General features: G+C 37.7%; 1 protein-coding gene across 5 annotated transcripts in view; it reads right to left on the bottom strand.

The window, feature by feature from the left end:
- Nucleotides 1–211: 211 nt before the first annotated feature.
- Nucleotides 212–20,393, bottom strand: part of LOC121318413 (serine/threonine-protein kinase 38-like) — a 31,443-nt gene continuing 11,261 nt past the window's right edge. For 3 of the 5 annotated variants that reach the window (XM_041255046.1, XM_041255045.1, XM_041255047.1), the window contains exons 3-15: nt 11,275–11,414; nt 10,447–10,498; nt 9,832–9,954; nt 9,644–9,727; nt 8,964–9,087; nt 6,452–6,606; nt 5,858–5,960; nt 3,996–4,075; nt 3,094–3,211; nt 2,621–2,744; nt 2,093–2,188; nt 1,793–1,884; nt 212–1,660 (exon numbers count right to left, since the gene is read on the bottom strand). In XM_041255046.1, the coding sequence (XP_041110980.1) occupies nt 1,527–1,660; nt 1,793–1,884; nt 2,093–2,188; nt 2,621–2,744; nt 3,094–3,211; nt 3,996–4,075; nt 5,858–5,960; nt 6,452–6,606; nt 8,964–9,087; nt 9,644–9,727; nt 9,832–9,954; nt 10,447–10,498; nt 11,275–11,408 (1,419 nt within the window). In that variant the 5' untranslated portion in view covers nt 11,409–11,414 and the 3' untranslated portion in view covers nt 212–1,526. The remainder of the gene's footprint in view (nt 1,661–1,792; nt 1,885–2,092; nt 2,189–2,620; nt 2,745–3,093; nt 3,212–3,995; nt 4,076–5,857; nt 5,961–6,451; nt 6,607–8,963; nt 9,088–9,643; nt 9,728–9,831; nt 9,955–10,446; nt 10,499–11,274; nt 11,415–20,393) is intronic. The other 2 variants (XM_041255048.1, XM_041255049.1) reach the window with 2 other exon arrangements.

A 20,393-nucleotide genomic window follows, 5' to 3' on the forward strand; every position in this document is an offset into this window, starting at 1 on the left:
TTTTTAATGAATCACGTGACTCTTGGAATTTACTACTTTACTGAAGTTGTTTGCACTGCATAAGTGTCAGGCTGTAGGAATCAAATGAAATGATCTCTTTGTTACTGTTTGAAATGTGATTAATATTTAGCCATTACCTTTTTTTTTTTTTTTTTTTTTTTTTTTTTTTACCATAATCAAAACAAAAACTATGAGAGTCGTACACGTGATAAAAAAAAATATGCAAAAACAAAACACTAAACAAATAAAAAAAAACCCTGGTTAAAGTCAAACACATTTTTAAACATACCCATATTAATTCCAAACCTGCACAACAAAAATTAGATTAACTTTTCTAGTATGCATGAAACTAAATTCCTTTTTTTTTCTTTTGATTGAAAGGCCAAGGTCATCACCAAGGCTAGGCAAAATTAGTTGTAATCTGAAAATTATCTACGACATATGTAAGATATTTAGGGGTTATCAAGTAGATTCTAGTAGTACCTGTATTCATTTCTGGGGCCTGTGACAAGCGTGATTGTTTGACATTTTTTTAATCTTGCAGTTTAAACATTTTTCAATACTCCCAACCCAGGGACATATTTTTGCTACATACAACATTGACTTTAAGTCTTTAAGAAGAGATACATTTTTGTTATAGTTTAAAAAAAAAAAAAACAAGCTAATCAGAAAGTGGGCTAGAAATTTATAATTTATTTATTTATCTATTTATTTTAAGAAAAGCTGTAAAATCCCAATTATTGCCTATCAAAACATGTGTCTTTAAACCAGCAATGGGGATTTTAACGTGAATCTGAATCTGGGACTCAGCAGCACTACCTTAACAAAATTATGTTGTCACACAATGTAATTTGGACGTACTGCAACTGGTAACATTATTTAGCAGCCAACTCAAATGTACTGATTGTTGGAAGTTAATGCAATTTAGTTCTTTATTACAGTAGTCAATACAGTTTCCCTTTTGCATGCAAAAACTGTTCCCACCTCTTATTTGTATAACAAGAGGGGGATGTGTTTCCTTACACTGCCCAGAGTTTCAATACAGTGTCTACAGTTTAGCCTGTGAGGTCACTCCATCTTCAGGAAGTGTATATCAAAAAGCACGCATGTCCAATCTGAGCTCTCAGCTATACGGATGTGTAATATGGCTTCATTAACATGCAGGTGTCTTTTAAGAGCTGTACATCATTTGTTTAGAAAAGAAAGAGACACAGCCAAAATCTCTACACAAACATGTGTGAAATGCACACAAAGATAAGTTTACAGTTACCCTAGTACCTTTTTATGGCAGTACAAAAGAACAAACAAGATAAGCAAAACAACTTTGGCAAGATGGCCGCTGGCCCTGCCAACCCAAAACAAAAGAGCCTCTTTAGTAGTCTGTGAAACCCTAATCCTGTAGAATTTCATGTTTTACATTGATATGCACCACACAGTCTGCAGGAGTCTTTCGGTGTATCATTATTCATAAGTGCCGAGTGGCCCAGGCACGAAGCTGTTCAAAACGTCTACATCCCTGATGTTTTTCACAACTTTCCGGCTTTCATATAAGAGGGAATGGAGCCTCTTTGTGTGAGTCCTTCGAACCTCTTGTAGGTATAGTTGAGGAAGACCCAGTCCTTTGATTTGTAGTCCTGTTCTGTTGCATTTGTCACTGAAACTACAAATGAAAACATACACATTTAATACTCTCATGATGGAGAAACGCTACCACACTAGACCTTAGAAGCATGTAGCCGCTCCGAATACATTTTAGGTCAAATGCAATTAATATATTGTAAATGTTTCATACTTGGCTGGAGGATGTCTGATTCTGGGAACTCGTCAAAGTTTGATGTGTCATCAATGCTTTTTATTCCGATTGAAATAGCTGCTGGCCTCTCCCTGCACAGAAAGGGAACAGACACACCAATCAGATTTTTCACTGTGCCTTACACTAAAAAGCCAAACAGTCAGTACCCCTTTGCTTAACAGTATTTACAAAGGAAGACAGGTGATTTAACCACAAAGAGCAATTACCTCTATTGTATCTATGTTATAACAGGAACTGTTTTAAATAATGAAATGTCAAATACAAAATGTAAAAACACACCTAATATGATCCCAGTCTACTGGTTCAAAGAATGGATGACTCTTGATTTCCTCTACACTTACAGCACCCACTCTGTCCTCCGCATCACTACAATACCTAAGGATTATAAAAACATAACATTAAAAAGAATACATTCTGTCATTAGATTCATGTAGAGCTATGGCCAAAAGTTTTGCATCACCCTACAGCATTAAATACATTTTGCTTCCTAAATTTGAATGAAACCTGCTGAATAATGTTACGTTAACATTGAATTACATACCGCTTTCTAGTTTTCTATATAAATGAATGAAACATTTAACAGTTTGAAATCTAACATGAAACACTACTATTATTATGGCTTCTGGTAGACTCTTCCAATATAATTTTCTAGTTTCTTTGATTACAAAAATTCTAGGTGATGTTTGACAATAGCTGTAGGCCCCTCTCCTAATAAAACAAAATAAGAAATTGGGTATTATAATTTCACAATTATAAGTGATATCCTGGATGAAAAAGCATTGGGTAAATAAAATAGACATAACTAACCTTAAAATCAAGTCTTTTGCTTTCTCTGAAATGGGTACTTCAGGTGGGAAAACAAGAGTCTCTTTCCAGTTCATAACCTTTCTGTATGTTTCTTGTGGAGTTTCTGAACAGAATGGAGGATAGCCTGACAAAAAAAAAAAAAAAAAAAAAGGATAGATTGTCATACCTCTCCAGTATTTATTGACCTTGATATTATCTGCAATAAAATAGAACTTGGCACTTAGAAAAATGGATACCATGATGCCAAACATACAGTATTCTTGTTCTTTTATTTGATACAATGGACCATTCTCTTTGGCATCTTGCCTGTCAAAGACACTTTTGCTCAGCTACAAAATGAATCTGAGGCCAGCCAGATATCACTGGTATGTATTGACAGAATAGTGAGCAAGGCCTCTTAGAACAATTGTAAACTTCATCTACACAATTCCCTGCCACTAAACACATGCTACCATATACAAAAACAGACATACCTATTAACATTTCATACATTATAACTCCCAGAGACCACCAGTCACATAGTTTGTTATACCCAGTCTGCATGAACACCTCAGGGGCAATATAATCTGGGGTTCCCACTGTAGAATATGCCTGTAGAAAAAAAAAAGTGAAGCACTTTAATATCATAGTTATGGGTCTTTCTATAGTGAGGTACATATTAATATTATAGGAAAAATCTATGTAACTGGAATCTCCGATTGATATCCAACAGTCTGCAGTATCCTCTTTCACCACTGTCTCTGCACTTGTGTGCATTAGGTCTCGATTCAGATCCCGGGAATACAATTCCAGCCATTAAAGTGCAACTTGAAATAACACCAACATGTTTTCAGAAGACTGCAGGATCAAGATTGACCTGCTCACCACAATAAAAGTAACCTGTTATTCAAGTATTGCCACCTTTTCAGTGGAGAACATTTCCAAATTATTTATGAAGAACTGTGCGTTTAAGACTCCCGGTACTAGCCACAGTTGACAATAAAAGGATAAATGTATCAGTAAAACAAAAAAAGACAATGTCTAGTCTACACATACGCTAGACAAAGAGACAATTATTCTAAATGTTGTCGCCCTAATAACAATACACTTTTGGGGACAGTCTCAGAGTTGTTTTAGTAATTCAAAATGTGTGTTTTTAAGTACTTTTTTTTCTCTTACAGAAACATTACCATAACATAAAAATGAATGAGTGAATAAATAGCCTATGTAAAATGCTGGAATGACAGTTCCGAATGAGCAGGCTTCTGGTTAGGTTCTGGCCTCTTGGTATTTCATTAACTGTACACAATTATCGGTGCAGTAGACATTTAAAAAAAAAAAAAAAGTACTTAACGTTATCTAAAAACACAAAAATAAAAACAGGTCTAGAACTCACCAATTGCCTTCTATTTTTTTTCCATGTCTCTGCTTTCCTTTTTGAATTCATGTTTTGAAAGGCTGTAGGAAGTAGATCTCCTTAGTACAATAGATATGGACATATTTACAGTACCGGTCAAAACACTGCATGCAGTTGACAACAATGTATAAACAAGAAGCAAAACACAAATGACGTTAAAATATTCTTCTTTTAATCAAAGCAACAAACAGGGTGTTTAAACGTGGTCTAATGTCCACATGACTAAGCGCTGTACTCTGTGCACATCCGAAACCCTGGACTGGAGTCTGTCCTTCTACTAAAAATGACACATACAATATTGTATATACAAATATTAGTTTGAATACATAAACACAATAATTTAATAAATCAATCTTCTATCTTCATATGTTCCTGATAATTAAAACAAGAATACATTCTGTAAGTAGATTACTTTGTCTGCTATTAAAATAAAATGTGAATGTAATACAGGCTCAATTTGGTATATTTTCAAATACACCTACAGCTGTTGTTGGTGATGAACCTTAAAAAAGGCCCTGTTACAGTAGAGGTACCATAGAGGATAATGAGATTAAATAATGTTCACAATATACTGTATAAGGCTGCCATGTTACATTTTTTTGTAAACTACATGATGTAAACTGAATGGCACAGTTGAAATGATAGGCGAGGCGTGTCATGAAATATCATACCGGTACATTAAATAATAATAAACATTAAAACAAAAACAAAAACAAAAAGATCTTTCAATTGGATATTAAAATGTAGAATTAATAGGGTTCTCAGTAAGAAATGACTGCACCTGTAATTGCGTAAATACCGTAATACAATCTGGCGCCACAGCGCTTATTTTAAATCGATCAAAATGACCGCGGCGCTTAAAAGAGGGCGACCTTTATTAATAATACTCCGATTTTCAAACGCTGCAATATTTTTTTACTTGATTTATAGCATTTTGGAAGTATCGCGGTTGCTTATTTTCTGTAATACTGTAGCCTACCTGTATGTAGCAGCGTGTGTGGCGAACCTACTTTATCGGTGACCGAGAGCCTATTAGGTGGGAGTTGGAAGGTCAGGGGAGTGTATTGGTTGTTAAGGGGCGAGATGATGCTGGTGTGGCGTAGATGTTTTTCTGCACCAAAAATTTCTGTTCAAACTACAATATATCCTACTCGTTTTTTTTTTTTCTCATTGTAACTTGCTTGTTTGTAATTTCTCTGTAGGAGAAACCGAAACTAAATCTTCTCATAGACAGTAAACACATTGTTTTTATTTGTACGGGATTGAGTACTGGGATTACAATTGAACTAAAAACAAAAACAACAAAACCACCTATAAGAACTTCAGAAGGACTGCTGTTCTGTACGTGGTTTATCTTGCATTTTCTTTCAGAACTGTACTACCATAAAATAAAATGTACTTACTATGTGTGTGTACATTAGTTTGTAATTTACTTGCTAAATTGAGGCTACTGTCTCTTCGGGGGCGTTACATGTACATAGTCAGTGTTGTGCGCTTATTTGTTTACTGTGTGTGTTTTTTTTTTCAGTAGGGGGAGGAAAAAATACCTTCATGTTTCTTCACTGATAGCGGCGTTTATTCGAGGGCGGCCTCAATTATACAACTGATATATGATTGCAGCGTCAATACAAGGGAATCTAATTCGAGAGCAGCGCCAAACTGAAGTAATACAGTATTTGTTTTTGTAATTAGTGGTGTACAGCAGTAGTACATGAGTAAATTACATCACTGATAAACATTTGGGGTTTCAAAATTCCAGTGCAACAAAACTAAAAAAAAGAAAGTGTTACTGTTATTTCGATTTAAAAAAAAAAAAAGTAATAGCAATTACAAGAACTTACTGAAATCACTGGGTGGATTGTGGGTTAAATTCCTGTAGAACTCTGTTCTGTGTGCTTTTTTCAACCCTGTGCATAAACCAAAGTCTGACAGCTTAACATGCCCCTGCAGAATAATTGAACATTTGTTTAAATTAATACATTGCACGATACAGGGTATGAAAATGCAGGTTTAAAAAAAAAAATAAAATAATCGATAACCCAAACATACAATCAGGTGTTGGGAACAATTCACTGAGAGTCTCCCAAGGGTTTAGAGGGTTCAACAGCACCCCTACATTATTACACTACCAGGAACTACAGGTCCACAGCAAGTTTAATCATAATTGGACAAGCAATTCTCTAAATATTTACAAAGCTCTAAAGTGTGGTGCAAGTACAGACGTCCACTTGCCAGGGATATGCATCCCCAGTAGGGGATAACAAGACAAATAATCACCGGTGCCATTATGTAAAATGTGAATTATCAAAACTATAGTTACCCTGATGTAAACATGACATTTGAAATTCAGCTCAATACAGTGCACACACACACATCAGTCATTTTCTGTGGTTATTGAAATTCCCAGCAGTGTGCTGTGTCATGCAGCTGCTCACCCTGGAATCCAGCAGGAGGTTGTCTGGTTTAATGTCTCGGTGAATGAACCCCAGCTGGTGAATGGAGTCTATGGCCAGCACAGTCTCTGCTATATAAAACTGTGTTTCCTCTTCTGTCAAAGTGTCTTTCTTCATGAGCAGTGTCATCATATCACCTTGAAGGGTTATCACAATTTTACACAAAATAATGTTTAGCGGCATGTGTTGTTACATTATTGAGCACAATCTGCACAAGGTAATGGACTAGAACTAGTTATGAATTCTGTCTACTTAACCAGAGTATAGGACTACAGCAAAAATGAGTTCCAAAAAATAGAAAAAAAAAAGTCCGTTTTACAAGACAATTGAGTAAACAATGAACAGCTAATCCCATTGACAACAGTATTGCCTCATTTCCACCACCTTTTGCTATAGCTGAGCTGGACGGTCTGGGTGAGGTGTAGTTAAAGATGACTGTCTTCGTTCCAATGTAATTTTGTCAGGTATAGCTGACGAGGAAGTAGTAGTGAGGCAGTAAAAGGTCACATTGGATTGACTGACTACAGTGCCTATAGGAAGTATTCACCCCCTTGGACGTTTTCACAGTTTGTTGTGTTACAACCTAAAATCTTGATGCATTTAAATGGGATTTTTTTTCCTTTGATTTACACAACACTTTGAATGTGTGAAAAAATGTGTGTGCAGGGGGATGAAAAAACAAATCAATTCAAAATAAAAACCTGAAAAGTCATCATTAGATAAGTATTCACCCCCTTTACGATGACACTCCTAAATAAGCTCAGGTGCGACCAATTGCTACAGTTGGGTAGTGTATTCAAAGCAAAGATACTACCATGAAGACCAAGGAGCTTTCAAAACAACTCCGGGATAAAGTTGTGGAAAGGCACAGATCAGAGGAGGTGTATAAAAAGATTTCAAAGGCATTGAATATCCCTTGGAGCACAGTCAAATCCATCATTAAGAAGTGGAGAATATACGGCATCACACAGAATCTGCTTAGAGCAGGCCGTCCTCCCAAACTGATCAGCCGGGTAAGAAGGGCATTGGTCAGAGAAACCACCAAGAGGCCAATGACAATTCTAAAAGACCTACAGCATTCCATGGCTGAGATGGGAGAAACTGTCCATGTGTCAACAATAGCTGAGGTACTCCATAAATCTGGCCTGTATAGAAGTATTGAATCCGACTGAGAATCTGTGGCAAGACAAAGATTGCTGTCCACCAACGATTCCCATCCAACTTGACAAAGCTTGAACAATTTTGCCAAGAAAAATGGGCGAATATTGCACAATCCAGATGTGCAAACCTGGCAGAGACTTAGCCCAAAAGACTCTTGGCTGTAATTGTTGCCAAAGGTGGTTCTACCAAGTATTTACTCAGGGGGGTGAATACCTATCTAACCAAGATATTTCAGTTTTTTTTTATTTTTCATTAACTGTTGTTTCACAATAAAAATTATCTTGCCTCTTCAAAGTGTCGAGTAGTTTCTGTAAATCAAAGGGAAAAAAATCCCATTTAAATGCATCAAGATTTCAGGTTGTAACACAACAACAAACTGAAAATGCCCAAGGGGCGTGAATACTTACCATAGGTACTGTATATGCAAACAAGTGAAGATAAACGAAGTTGAACAAACATTTTTGTGGCTGTTTTTATTTTCGGTCTCAACACAGCTGTCAATATTCTTACTAATGAGGTTTTGTCACTAAGAAAGAGAAAAGCGGTGGAAAACAGCCCCTGTCGTTCAAACGATGTGCTTCCACATAGCAGTTTGGCCCCGAGGTTATGAGATACAAAACTGTCTAAACATGGTCGTAACTTGCTATGAGGACACCATGGTCGTATCCTCTTGTTTTTCTTGCGTCACCAATGCTGATGCTCATGTAAAACCATTGTAAAGTTCAAAAGACTCCTTAATATTCTTTGTTGGTTTGCCATGTAACATAGATTTGGAGGTTGAACAGTAAATACCAAGCAGATACATAATTACTGTCAGCTATAGCTTGAAACCTAAGTTTGACCTCGGTAGAATGCCAGCTCTGGTTATGATGCTGTGTCTAAGCTAAGGTACAGCTGAGCGTAAGTGGGAAAACCCTCCAGCCACACTTTGCCTGGGGAGAGGCAGTGGAAACAAGGCATACATGAGCTGGATAAGGTAGGGTATGGTGCCTATTTGTATGCATCACGAACTGGACAAGTGTTTTTTGCAGTTTAAACCATATTCCTGTCACATTCCTTCAAGTGACTCAGCTTGGGATTGAATTACTGGAAGAGATTTAGGATTCTGTGTCCTCTAGCAAACTGTTAACCATGTTGTCCTGTGGGCCTGGATATACGATTTATTGAATGCGGCAAGAAATGCGCCAAAAGTGACAGATGGTATCTCTGCAGTGAAGAGTGATCAAATTCATGACAGCTTCGTGAATGTGAACAAATCTCTGCAGGTCCAAATAGATGGTAATGTTTACACAGCATGCGCAATGGCCATCACATGTTCAGAGTCACAACTTACCTCCTGGAAGGAACTCCATGATCAGATATAGATTTCTCTTGTCTTGAAAACTGTAGAACATCTTCACAACCCAAGCACCATCAGCCTCCACAAGCATATCTCTCTCAGCACGAATATGAGCAACCTGGGGGGAGAGGCGGGGTTGGTTGTGGATGTAATGAGTAAAACAGGAGTGAAGGAAAGCAAGGATACTCAATTACCAAACTTATCTTCATCTTATGGATTTAAATATTGTATAAACAAAAGCTTTCTATTCATTTATATTTTTTCTGCCTCGTCTCCTTCAAAAGATTGCACAAGGAATCAACTCTCCGGGGGGATTTAGCATCTTGAAGAAAACTAAACAGAGTGGGGCTTATGTTTGTATATAAACCTAAACAGAAAAAAAAAAAAAAAAAAAAAAAAAAAAAAAAAAAAAAAACTGCAGATTACCCCAAGTTAGTATTGTACTAATAAGCACCTTAACTTTTCCCCTGTCTGGAATTTGAATGCTTTTCTCATTTGCTTTGTGTGAGATGCATTACTTTTACAAAGCTGATTACTATAAAGCAGTTTATAGGGAATAGACATATTCCAACACAAATACTATATCTCACAAGAAGTTACTTGCCAAATCCCTCCACCAGAGAGACAAGCCACTTCTCAGCCTGACTTATGATCTGCCTGCTAATAAATCACACCTGCTCCTTTTCCAGCATGTCTGCTTTTCTCAAGATCTTCATGGCGTAGATATGGCCGGTATCTTTCTTCTGAACTAGCCGCACCTGAAACATTGAATTAGAATGCCTGTTAGTGAACAAACATGGATTATATTGACAGTATTTCTGATAGTCAAATGAGTTTTATGGTCTCCAATTGGGAAACAAACCTCCCCAAAAGCACCTCTTCCAATGATTTTCAACGACTCAAAGTCATCAAGGCCAAGTCTGGTCCTCTTGAGCCGCAGAAATTCTGTTTCTTTCCGTGCATGCTGAGATCGCCTCATCTTTTTCTACAGAGATATTGGAAAAACATGCACATGAACATGATCCCTTAATGAAGATACTGCTCTTTATTTTTTTGGGATGATCAGTATTTCCATTTTAAAAGTATGCAGCTCTTACCGAAGACTATGGCAAACGTACTACAGGAAAAGAATGTCAATCAAAGCAGTGCAACCCTTTAAGAAATCAAGCTGACTCAAATCTGACCTGTTCCCAGCCAAGGTCTTATTGCAACAAACTTAGCGATGATTACTGAACGTGCTTACTGAACAGCATTGCAATTCTGCCAACATAAAAAGTAAAAATGCTACTGTATTTGAAATGTAAGTAAACCACAGTATGCAGCTTGATACGGACGTTATTTAATTACAGCCTAGGTCAGTGAGTTCAGATGAGAAAAGCTATCCATTTTACCATTAAAAAGAAGCTACACATTTTACTGTTAAAAATCCTTTCCAGACTTACACTATTTAGTTACAATAAATATAGGAGTACATTACCTCTTCATCTATGAGCCCCTCTTCATCCATTACCTTTTCTAGTTTTCTCTGCCTAAAGTGAATACAAATACAGAAGGTAAAAAAAAATGCATGCAGTCAAGTATCTTCAAAAGTAAGATTTGCTACCACTAGGTGGCACTGTTAATGCACCACAATTGTAAAGATTCCTGGGGTGCTGCTGTGCTAAAAAAAAAAAAAAAAAAGGAGGGTACAAAATAATTACATAAGGTGTGAATATACCCATGTAACCCTTGTAAAAACACCACCCAGTCTTAGCATGGTTTCAACACAGTCCCAACAGCTGCTAGATTTATTTTAGGAAAGCAGGCTTCAATGATCAATCACACACACACACACACACACACACACATAAATGTTTAGCATCTAGCTAAATCTATCATGTGTATTAATTAACTATCTTCTTAAATCATTCTATTCTGAATATCAGATTCTGCTCATAACAAACAATGTAGTAATTGTTCAGCAACTTCAAATACACCCAACCCCTGGATCTTATAAGAGCATTTAAGAACCACCTATCCCAGAATTCCCCCTGAAAATGGATGGCTGGCGCTAGCTAATCTGAGTCATCTGCACTGTGTAAAATGCAATCCAGCCGTATAAAGGTTTTTGAAGTTATGGGGGTTTTCTTTGTTCAAAACAACTTTACAGCCTAAAAGTGATAGTGGAAAATATATACAAATATTAACTTATTATCCTATCAAAGACTGTGCAGTTCACAAAAGTTATCCTATGGTGGCGAGTACACATCTTAAATATAAATCTTGCCTTCTCATCGACATCTCTCCTTTTCCATTAAAGGCATACCTCATTTCTCTCTCCTCGTGCTGTGTAATGAGAGTGCTGTAGAAGTTTTCAAGAGTCAGCTTGGCCACAGTCACCCTCTCACGGGTGTGATTGCTCATAGGAAAGGATGTTGCAATCCCTCCAGTCATTGCCATAATAACCTGTAGCGGAACAGATAAAAAAAAAAAAAATACTGATGACAAAACAGTACACCCTAGCCTTGTTGAATTACCAAAGGCAATAAGCAAAAAAATGCCAGACTTCTCAAACAGTATTTTGGAAACAGAATCTTAAAGTAAATATATTGACAATATAAAATGGCTAAATGGGCAATTATAAAAATAAGTCAGCTGAACACTTTGTACTGCTGCTGTGGAAAACACATTCAAAAAGTTATATCCGTCTGAAAGGTCTGAACTTTGTGTAAACTGCAACATATAGACTATGACTGCGTGCCTATCATGACACACTCTGATTGGGTCCACCAAATGAAACTGCAGGGGTGGTAATTGCTTAGAATAGAAAGTAACACGACTTAGAGACAATGTTTTTCATATTCAATATGTATTCAAAAAATCAAAACAGACTAATTAAATGTTGTAAACACATGGTATTTCTCAAACTACAGGAGTCAGCAAGGACAAACCAATATGCAGGTACTGAGTAATGCACAGAAAAGAAATGGTTCCCACACCCACAAAACACACACCCACACACACACTGGCAGTTTCCCACGAAGGGGAGTGGTGATTAACAGCTATGTAATGCGTTTGAAAATTTAAAAAAGTCAAAACACCACCAACATTCAAGTGTGTAAATTGAAAACAGTATTCAGTTTAATGCAGGAGGTGCTTGAACCAAGCAGAGTTTGATTGTCGAGATATTGAGCCGTCTAGAGCACAGCACTGTAGAGGATATTCACGGAATGTTTGAAGTCCTTTCCAAAACACTGGATGATCTTCACAATGTGCTATATTTAGCACATTCTTCAAAAACTAAAGATACAGCAGGCACTGAACCTCCTGGGAAAACTACAAGTGAACGGTAGCCATGAGAGCAAAAGAGTGTGTGGTGAGCATCAGGATAAGAGGAAAGCACACCCTCACCACAGAGAACAAAGTTTCAGAATGATTTTTCATAGAGAAACAAAGAGTACTTTTTAGACACTTTAATTTCCTCAAAAAACAAAACCCATTAACTTCACAGCTGCACTGAAAAAAAAATTCACTGAGTAAATGATGCAATGAAATAAAAATCATTGGATTAAATGATGGACAAAAAATGTTTTTTAAGGGTCCCAAGTGGCACATTCAGTAAAGGCACTCTCCGTGGAGTGTAGGATGCGCCCTATAGCCTTGAGATTGCTGGTTCGGGTCGAGGCTATTCCAATGCCGGCCAACTTCCAGGGGGCAACGCACAATTGGCACAGCGCCGTCAGGGGTGGGGAGGGCTTAGGTAGGCCAAGTTGTCCAAGGCTCACCGCTCACCAGCGACCCCTGTAGACGGGCCAGGCGCCTGCGGGTATGCCTGTAAGCGGCCTAGAGCTGCGTGGTCCTTCAACGCTGAAGCTCTGAAGTCGTAGCTGCATGGTGGGCCTGAAGAGTGAAAAGAAGTGGACGGCTGACGGCACGTTTCGGAAGACGCGTGTGTTCGTCTGCGTCTCTCCAGAGTCAGCGCACGGTGGGATTACAGGGGTGAGCCAGACTTAAAATTGGACATTTAAAATTGGGAAGAAATTGTTTTTCAAGAGCTACGCCCGAGGCTCTGTCACAGGCATATTCAGTATCCTACAGAAGTGGTGTCTTTGTGACTGGATCTTTTCCTTTTTTTTTTGCACTAGTCTATTCCCTACCCTGCACGGATTCACTCCACCCTCCCCGTGGGTGTGCCTCTTCACATCCTATAATTAGAAACAGCAATTAAATCCCTTTCCTTCTGGACTGGAATATCTTCGTAAAGATCTTGACATGAGTTTGCTCACCTCATCTTGCACAGCAATCCAGGCAGAAACCATTCAGAGTCTGAACTTGCCCTTTGGAAGCTATATAACCTGTAAGTGCCCAATAGCTTCAAATTATCAGATTTTATGCTGAGAAACCTGATCTCAAAATACTTATCATATTTAATAAGATAAACAAAAATGATTGAAATACTGTATAGTACTGTTATATTCAGATAAATGTAGTTTATTTATTTATTTATTTTTAAACTGTCTAAAGTTCATGTACATTTAAACTGATTAAATATAAAAGGATGCAAAACATGTCAAGCTTTAGTGTTCCCCTCTTCCCCTTCAAAGCTCTCAACATGCAATATATTCCCATTGGGTCTTAACAACTTCTTTGTAATTGCACAACATTCCCTCCCTTTTTGCATTGTGACCTTGACATCTATATGAATAGCATGGTAAAAAAGCTAACTGCTATTATATTTGATCAACTCCTCCCTTTCACCTTAGCTGCTATGATAAGAGGCAGATAAAGTGGAGAAGGAATCAGATTGCGAGATACACACAGTTTACAAAATCAAAAGAGAAAGTAAACACCTGATTCCTAAACAAACTGCACGGTCTGGCTCTTATCTTGGGAAGAGACCTTTACCCCCACAATAACACTTTACTGATCACAGAAGCCAGATGAAGTTAACAGGCTTTGCAGTTTTAGTCTGTTCACCAGTATTTTTAGGCAATTTTTACATACACTTGCAGTGGATTATCTAGGTAAAAATTAAAGGACAGCAAACTCAAAAGCTCGCCATCTTTAGTACACCAAACTTCAATTTCTTTAAAACAATGGCAGACAAGTAAATGTTTTCCATGAATCTGCATTTATCATATTTTGCACAAGTCACTTATGTGATTTTGCAATGCATCAATAATAAACAAAATCAGTGGGCACACACACACCATCATTCTTGTGAGTGGTAGTTGTTTTCGTACATACCCATGCCTTGCAGGAACACAGAGCAAGAGTGTGTGTCCGATCTTAATGTTTACTTTGATACGGTCTTAGCCGACACAGTAGGTCAATTCATTCTGCAAGTGTAAATTGAAATGTGACAAAAATGTACCTAGACGTTATTAGTAACAAATCTGGATACAGGAAATTCATAATAAATATGTAATGAAATAAAAAAGGGAAGTTCCCAGTCAACAGTTTTCTACGTTGTCAGTTACAGGATTTAACTGCAAGGGTTGGTTCATACTTTTCTCACATATGAAAGCGATACACCAAGCACAGACAGAAAAAATAAATAAATCCACTTAAAAGCTGAAATTGATTGTTAAAAGTCCAACCTCATATTCTCTATCCTACAGCATGTTGACACAAACTTGAAGTATTCATTTAAATTGGCTACCATGCTATTGACCGAGCAAATACAACTCATTCAGGAAAACTATCAAAAAATAACCACAGTAAGGCATTTATATCAAATCAAAAAATAACCAGTGAAGTAGATTTTTTTTTTTAGAGCAGTCAGGCAAAAAAAAAAGAAGAAAAAAAAAACTGAAACACAGGTTCAGGTTTTAACAATAGCCCAAACTTCAGCCATAAAGAGGTTATCAACGGAGGCTGTTGCTCAACATACCGTGCGTTGAGCAAGATGTGCTGTAATCAATAAAAACTAAACACATTATACCTTTTACACATAGGCTGTGCAGTACAATACTGTATATTTGAAGTATTTTCTAATATCAGTTTAAAGAATATCTGTGTCGGGAGCATTAACAAACAACAGAGTACTAGAGTACACTGGGTCATCATGTGGTACTATACCTTCCAAGTGTCCTTGCTTTGCGGCTGGGTAAAATAGAACACATAATGCTATCTTTATTTAGTACTGACAGAATTATGCTGTTTGTCACAAAACACAGGGAAAAAAAAGATTTACTCGCTACAGTAGTCATAAGACGTCACCTTTTTATATGCAAGTTTATTTGTTAAACATACAGTATATACATTTAGTTTTATAAAAAAAAAACTAAAAAAAAACTGATGCTTCAGATACTCCATGATGCTAGACTTCAATAGGTTTAGTACCGTAGGTTGGGTAATTAAACAGGAAACAGATGGTGCCTGTTTAAGAAGAGAATCATGACAAAAATAAATGAATATTCTGGTGCAGTATAATGTTGCAGAACATAGGAAAACTACCATGTTATTTAAGATTAACCAAGGAGTAAATTATATTGAAGGGAGAGGCTCCATGTTGTTTTATCTTGGAACTCCGTTCATAAGAAGCCAGTTCCTGAGTTATGTTCCAAACAGAGAGGCTCAATGTATGAAATGTCTTTGCATGCTTTCTACCAATGCCCCATGCTGTAATTCCAAGAAAGACGCAAAATAGTCCAGAGAAACTATCCATACAAACTGAAAAGGTCATGGATACGTACAGCTCCATTTAGCTTAATGCAACATTAAATTTACATTGTAAAAGTAGCCAACAATGGACTAAACAAACCAACTGGTATTCTTGTTATGGAAAAGTATACATGCAGTGAAATATGTATGCTGACCCATCTCAGTTAATTAAAAACGAGATTCCAGGCTGACCAGTCTGAACCCAGGGAAAAGTGTTGAATTGCAGGACTGTCCTGGTGGCAACACTACCCCCAACCATTCAACCATCATGCACACCAACAGTAAGCACTGCCTGGAAAATGGTGTTCAGGTTTGTGTGGTTTAATTCCCCCAATCTCTAGCTCTATTGGAACATCAAGCTGATTTCCATTTTTAGATGGTACCATGTTGGTATACTAGTTATATAATACTGTAGTATGCCACTGATCTCCCTCTCCTACTAACCACATTACTGGATCCTCAGCTGATGCACTATCCACTACTAATATGTAACTGTAGATATAACTTGTAACCCTAACTTGTTGCCTTCTACTTCATATTGTACTTAAGTAGTTTTTTTTTGCACTTACTGTAAATTATACTGTATTTAAATCATCCATTTTGAATTGTAACCCTGTACTGCCTTGTAACACCTGTAAGTTGCCTTTGATAAATGTCTGCCAAATAAAAATTAATTAATTCATTAATTAATAATGTCCCAGGAGGAGCGAGATTCCTTAGTCAGCTGCAAACTGTTTGCATTTTTGACACTTGCAAACAAATACCTTATTTTTTGCTGGATAATGTGCACTTGACATTGCTAGAAAAAAAAAAAAAAATGTTGATTGAACACATGACTTTAACCAAACTCGCATTTAAGGAGTCTCAGAAGTGTATACTGCAACATACAATACACTGCTTGTTCATACAAAACAGTTTTGCCTGCAAAAGTAACAGCTGATGAAAAACAGTCAAGTCTGTATTAAATTCCCCACAATGAGCAGCAGTCAGGAAGGAGATGGGCAGGTGCAGGAATAACTACATGTACTGTTGAAAAAGAAAAACTGCGGCCCATTAACTGAAAATGACTTAATCTTGTAAATAGGGAGTCTGTTGACAAGACTATCACCACCCTGCAACCAATTTCCAAGTCAGGAAGCTGTGCCCCATTATGTAAAGTTCACGTCAGACTCCAGATTGCAGCCTGGCATCCAGGCCAAGACAAATAGAGCAACTGAAGAATTAACTTGTTTAATGCCAGAGGACAAGGGGACCGCTTTGATGCTTTAGGTTTTAAGGTTAAAATTCCAACTCTATCTTAGTTTGAAGGTAATGTACCAATATACTTTGGAAACCAATGTTTTTTTTTTTTTTTTTTTTTGGTTGGTCTTTGAGCAGATTAGAATTCTTGTTTTAAGCTTTACAGATTTTAATGAAATAGACCAGCACTAAGAACAGAAAAATATAAACCGCAGCAGAAACCGTGGTTAGGTGCTCAGCTTTACAGCACATCATAGGTCACTACTGATAGGCAGGGCATTCCTAACAAATTGTAGAATAAAATACAACACTTTAGGATTTATGGCACTCACACAGTTACTTCTGAAAAGCAGTTGCCAAAACCATACGGAACTAATCAATTTGCCCTATCCTTTATGAATTTGTTTCTATACAGCAACCCAGTCACTGTTTCTAAAATGCCTGAAGTCCTGCCGCACTAGTGTGCCAAGAGAAAGGATGTCAGTATAAGACATTCCATACTCCACTTGGCAGTGTTTCCCCGAGAACATTGTGCAAACTTAGTTCAGAGTTGGCCAGGACTGTGAGAACCTAAAGGCTAATGTAGCCAAGCCTGCTCTACAGAGAAGAGGAAATGTGCATATTCACCATCTACTGGACTTTCAGTGTTTAAGATCCCTGTAATAATCCAAACCTGACTAAGTACCTGTCCCCAACAGAAAGCCAAGAAGGTGCTCTCTTTCTGCACATCAAAAGACAGCTTAACAGGCTCTGACCCCCCCTTCCAACATTCAGGATTGTAACACAGCTGGACAAGCACAGTTCAAACACAGATGGCTCAGGCTCTGGTTAAACAAAGCAATTGTCTTACAACTGAATAAATTGTGCCCATAGGAGGTAGGAAAAGGGCATTTGGGGTAGAGGCCAATGGTCCAGCTGCTTAACCTGTGCAACACCTCCAAGAACACCCTCGCTTGCAGCAATGAGAAGTTCCACGAAGTGTACAACACCACTTTGTTTCTGGTCTGGCAGTGCACTGCTCCAGTATGCTTCCTCACCAGAATAACTAAAAAGAATAATCACACTTAAACCAACATGAAGATGACAGCAAATACTGCAGCATTCACACAGCATTACTGGTACATTATACCACCTATGTTTGTTCACATCTAATCAATAGCTGCCAAAGAATCAGAGTTGGCCGATTTAAATCAAGTCGATTTAAATCGCTTGATTTTTTTTTTTTAAATCACTGATTTATATCTTTTTTTTTTTTTTTTTTTACTACCCATTTTATATAGTTTCTCAAGGAAAATACAGTGCCTATAGAAAATCTACACCCCCTTTCAAAATGTTCACCTTTTGTTGCCTTATAGCCTGGAATTAAAATGCATTACAATATATATTTTTTCATTTATCTACACATCCTACCCCACAACTTCCAAGTGAAAAAAATATTCTAAAAATTTGTAGAAAATTAATTAAAAATAAAAATTGAAACAGCTTGGTTGGATAAGTGTCCACCCCCATTGTAATAGCAAACCTAAATTAGCTCAGGTGTAACCAATCGCTTTCAAAAATCAAACACCAAATTAAGTGTCCTCCACCTGTGTTAAATTGTAGTGATTCACACGATTTCAGGATAAATTCAGCAGTTCTTGTAGGTTCCCTCTGCTTGGTAGTGCATTTCAAAGCAAAGACTCAACCATGAGCACCAAAGTGCTTTCAAAAGAACTCCGGGACAAAGTTGTTGAAAGGCACAGATGAAGGGATGGGTATAAAAAAAAATCAAAGGCCTTGAATATCCCTTGGAGCACAGTTAAGACAATTATTAACAAATGGAAGGTGTATTGCACCACCAAGACTAGATCAGACCATCCCTCCAAACTGGATGACCGAGCAAGAAGACGACAAAGAGGTTACATAGAGGCCAATGGCAACTGTGCAACAGCTGCAGTCTTTTATGGCCAAGACTGGTCAAAGTGTGCATGTGACAACAATATCCCAAGCACTCCACAAATCTGGCCTGTATGGTAGAGTGGCAAGAAGGAAGCCTAAATGCAAAGTGTTATGTTTGGCACAAACCCAACACCGCACATCACCCAAAGAACACTTGTTAGGATAGAAGGGAAAATGAATGGAGCAAAGTACAGAGAAGTCCTTGTGGAAAACCTGCTGCCCTCTGCAAGAAAGCTGAAACTGGAATGCAAGTTCACCTTTCAGCATGACAATGACCCAAAGCTACACTGGATTGGCTAAGGAACAAAAAAGGTAAATGTCCTAGAGTGGCCCAGTCAGAGCCCCGACCTAAATCCAATCGAAAATTTGTGGCATGACTTGAAGATTGCTATCCATCAATGCTCCCCAAGGAACTTGACAAAGCATGAACAGTTTCGTAAAGAAGAATAGTCAAATCTTGGTGTGCAAAGTTGGTAGAGACCTATCCCAACAGACTCACAGCTGTAATTGTTGCCAAAGGTGCTTCCACCGAGTATTAACTCAGGGGGGTGGAGACGTATTCAGTGGAGGTGGAGGTTTCCCATTAATAATCCCCATCCAGAAGAGAGCAGCCAAATTCTGGGCCCATTTGAATCAAGCCAACACACAGAGCGATCATTATAAAGCCCTGATGAGCAACTAGCTCTCCCCAGAGACAGACCCCCTGGGACAGCTAGTACTGGCAACAACACACATTAATGAGAACAGGGAAACTGTGCACAATATAACAACAACAACAACCTGGAAACAAATCAACATAAATCTAAAAAACAAATACACTGAAAATTGGAAAAATTATATTCTATCAAAAAACAAATGAATCAGGAGAGGTAGAAACAGAGATGCACATCCTACTGTCCTGCTCCAAACAAACAGAAATAAGGGAGAAATATTCATACTCCTTACTGACACTCATAAAATAGGGATCGTGCTAGAAGAATCGGCAGAGAGCATCGAACTGGCAGCCCACTATGTGTCTGTGTGCCACAGCCTAAGGGACTGTGGGTAGGGAGAGAGGGAAGCATGGAGGGAGGAAGGCTGTATTGTTCATATGGAAGGGGACTGTTCTGTTTGTGTTAATGGTTACTTATTTTATAATTTCTGTTTGTAATAACTTAAAAGCTTTGGCAACACCACAGCATCATGCCAATAAAGGCCATTTGAATTTGACAGAGAGAGAGAGAGAGAGAGAGAGAGAGAGAGAGAGAGAGAGAGAGAGAGAGAGAGACTGATGCACAATGAAAATAATTGAACTGATAATTTACTTAACCAGACCATTTTACTTGTTTTCAGCTCTTGACCAGCTGCATATTCATGTTAGCTATAACATTTGATAAGTAACTTGAACTGCAACTGTATATGAGCTGAAAACAAGTAAAAATGTCTAACTAAGCAAATCGTTAGTTCAATTAAGGGTCTAGTAAAGAAAGTGAGAGCTCGGTTGGGATGAAAACCAGCAGACACAGGGGGTCCCCAGGACCAACTTTGAGAAGCCCAGGTATAAGTTTTACATCAGTAGCTCATTTGGCACACAAAGTCATTTACATTTTAACCCTTTGCAGT

Source organism: Polyodon spathula, chromosome 7 (assembly GCF_017654505.1).
Source record: "Polyodon spathula isolate WHYD16114869_AA chromosome 7, ASM1765450v1, whole genome shotgun sequence".
NCBI classification, from domain to species: Eukaryota; Metazoa; Chordata; class Actinopteri; order Acipenseriformes; family Polyodontidae; genus Polyodon; species Polyodon spathula.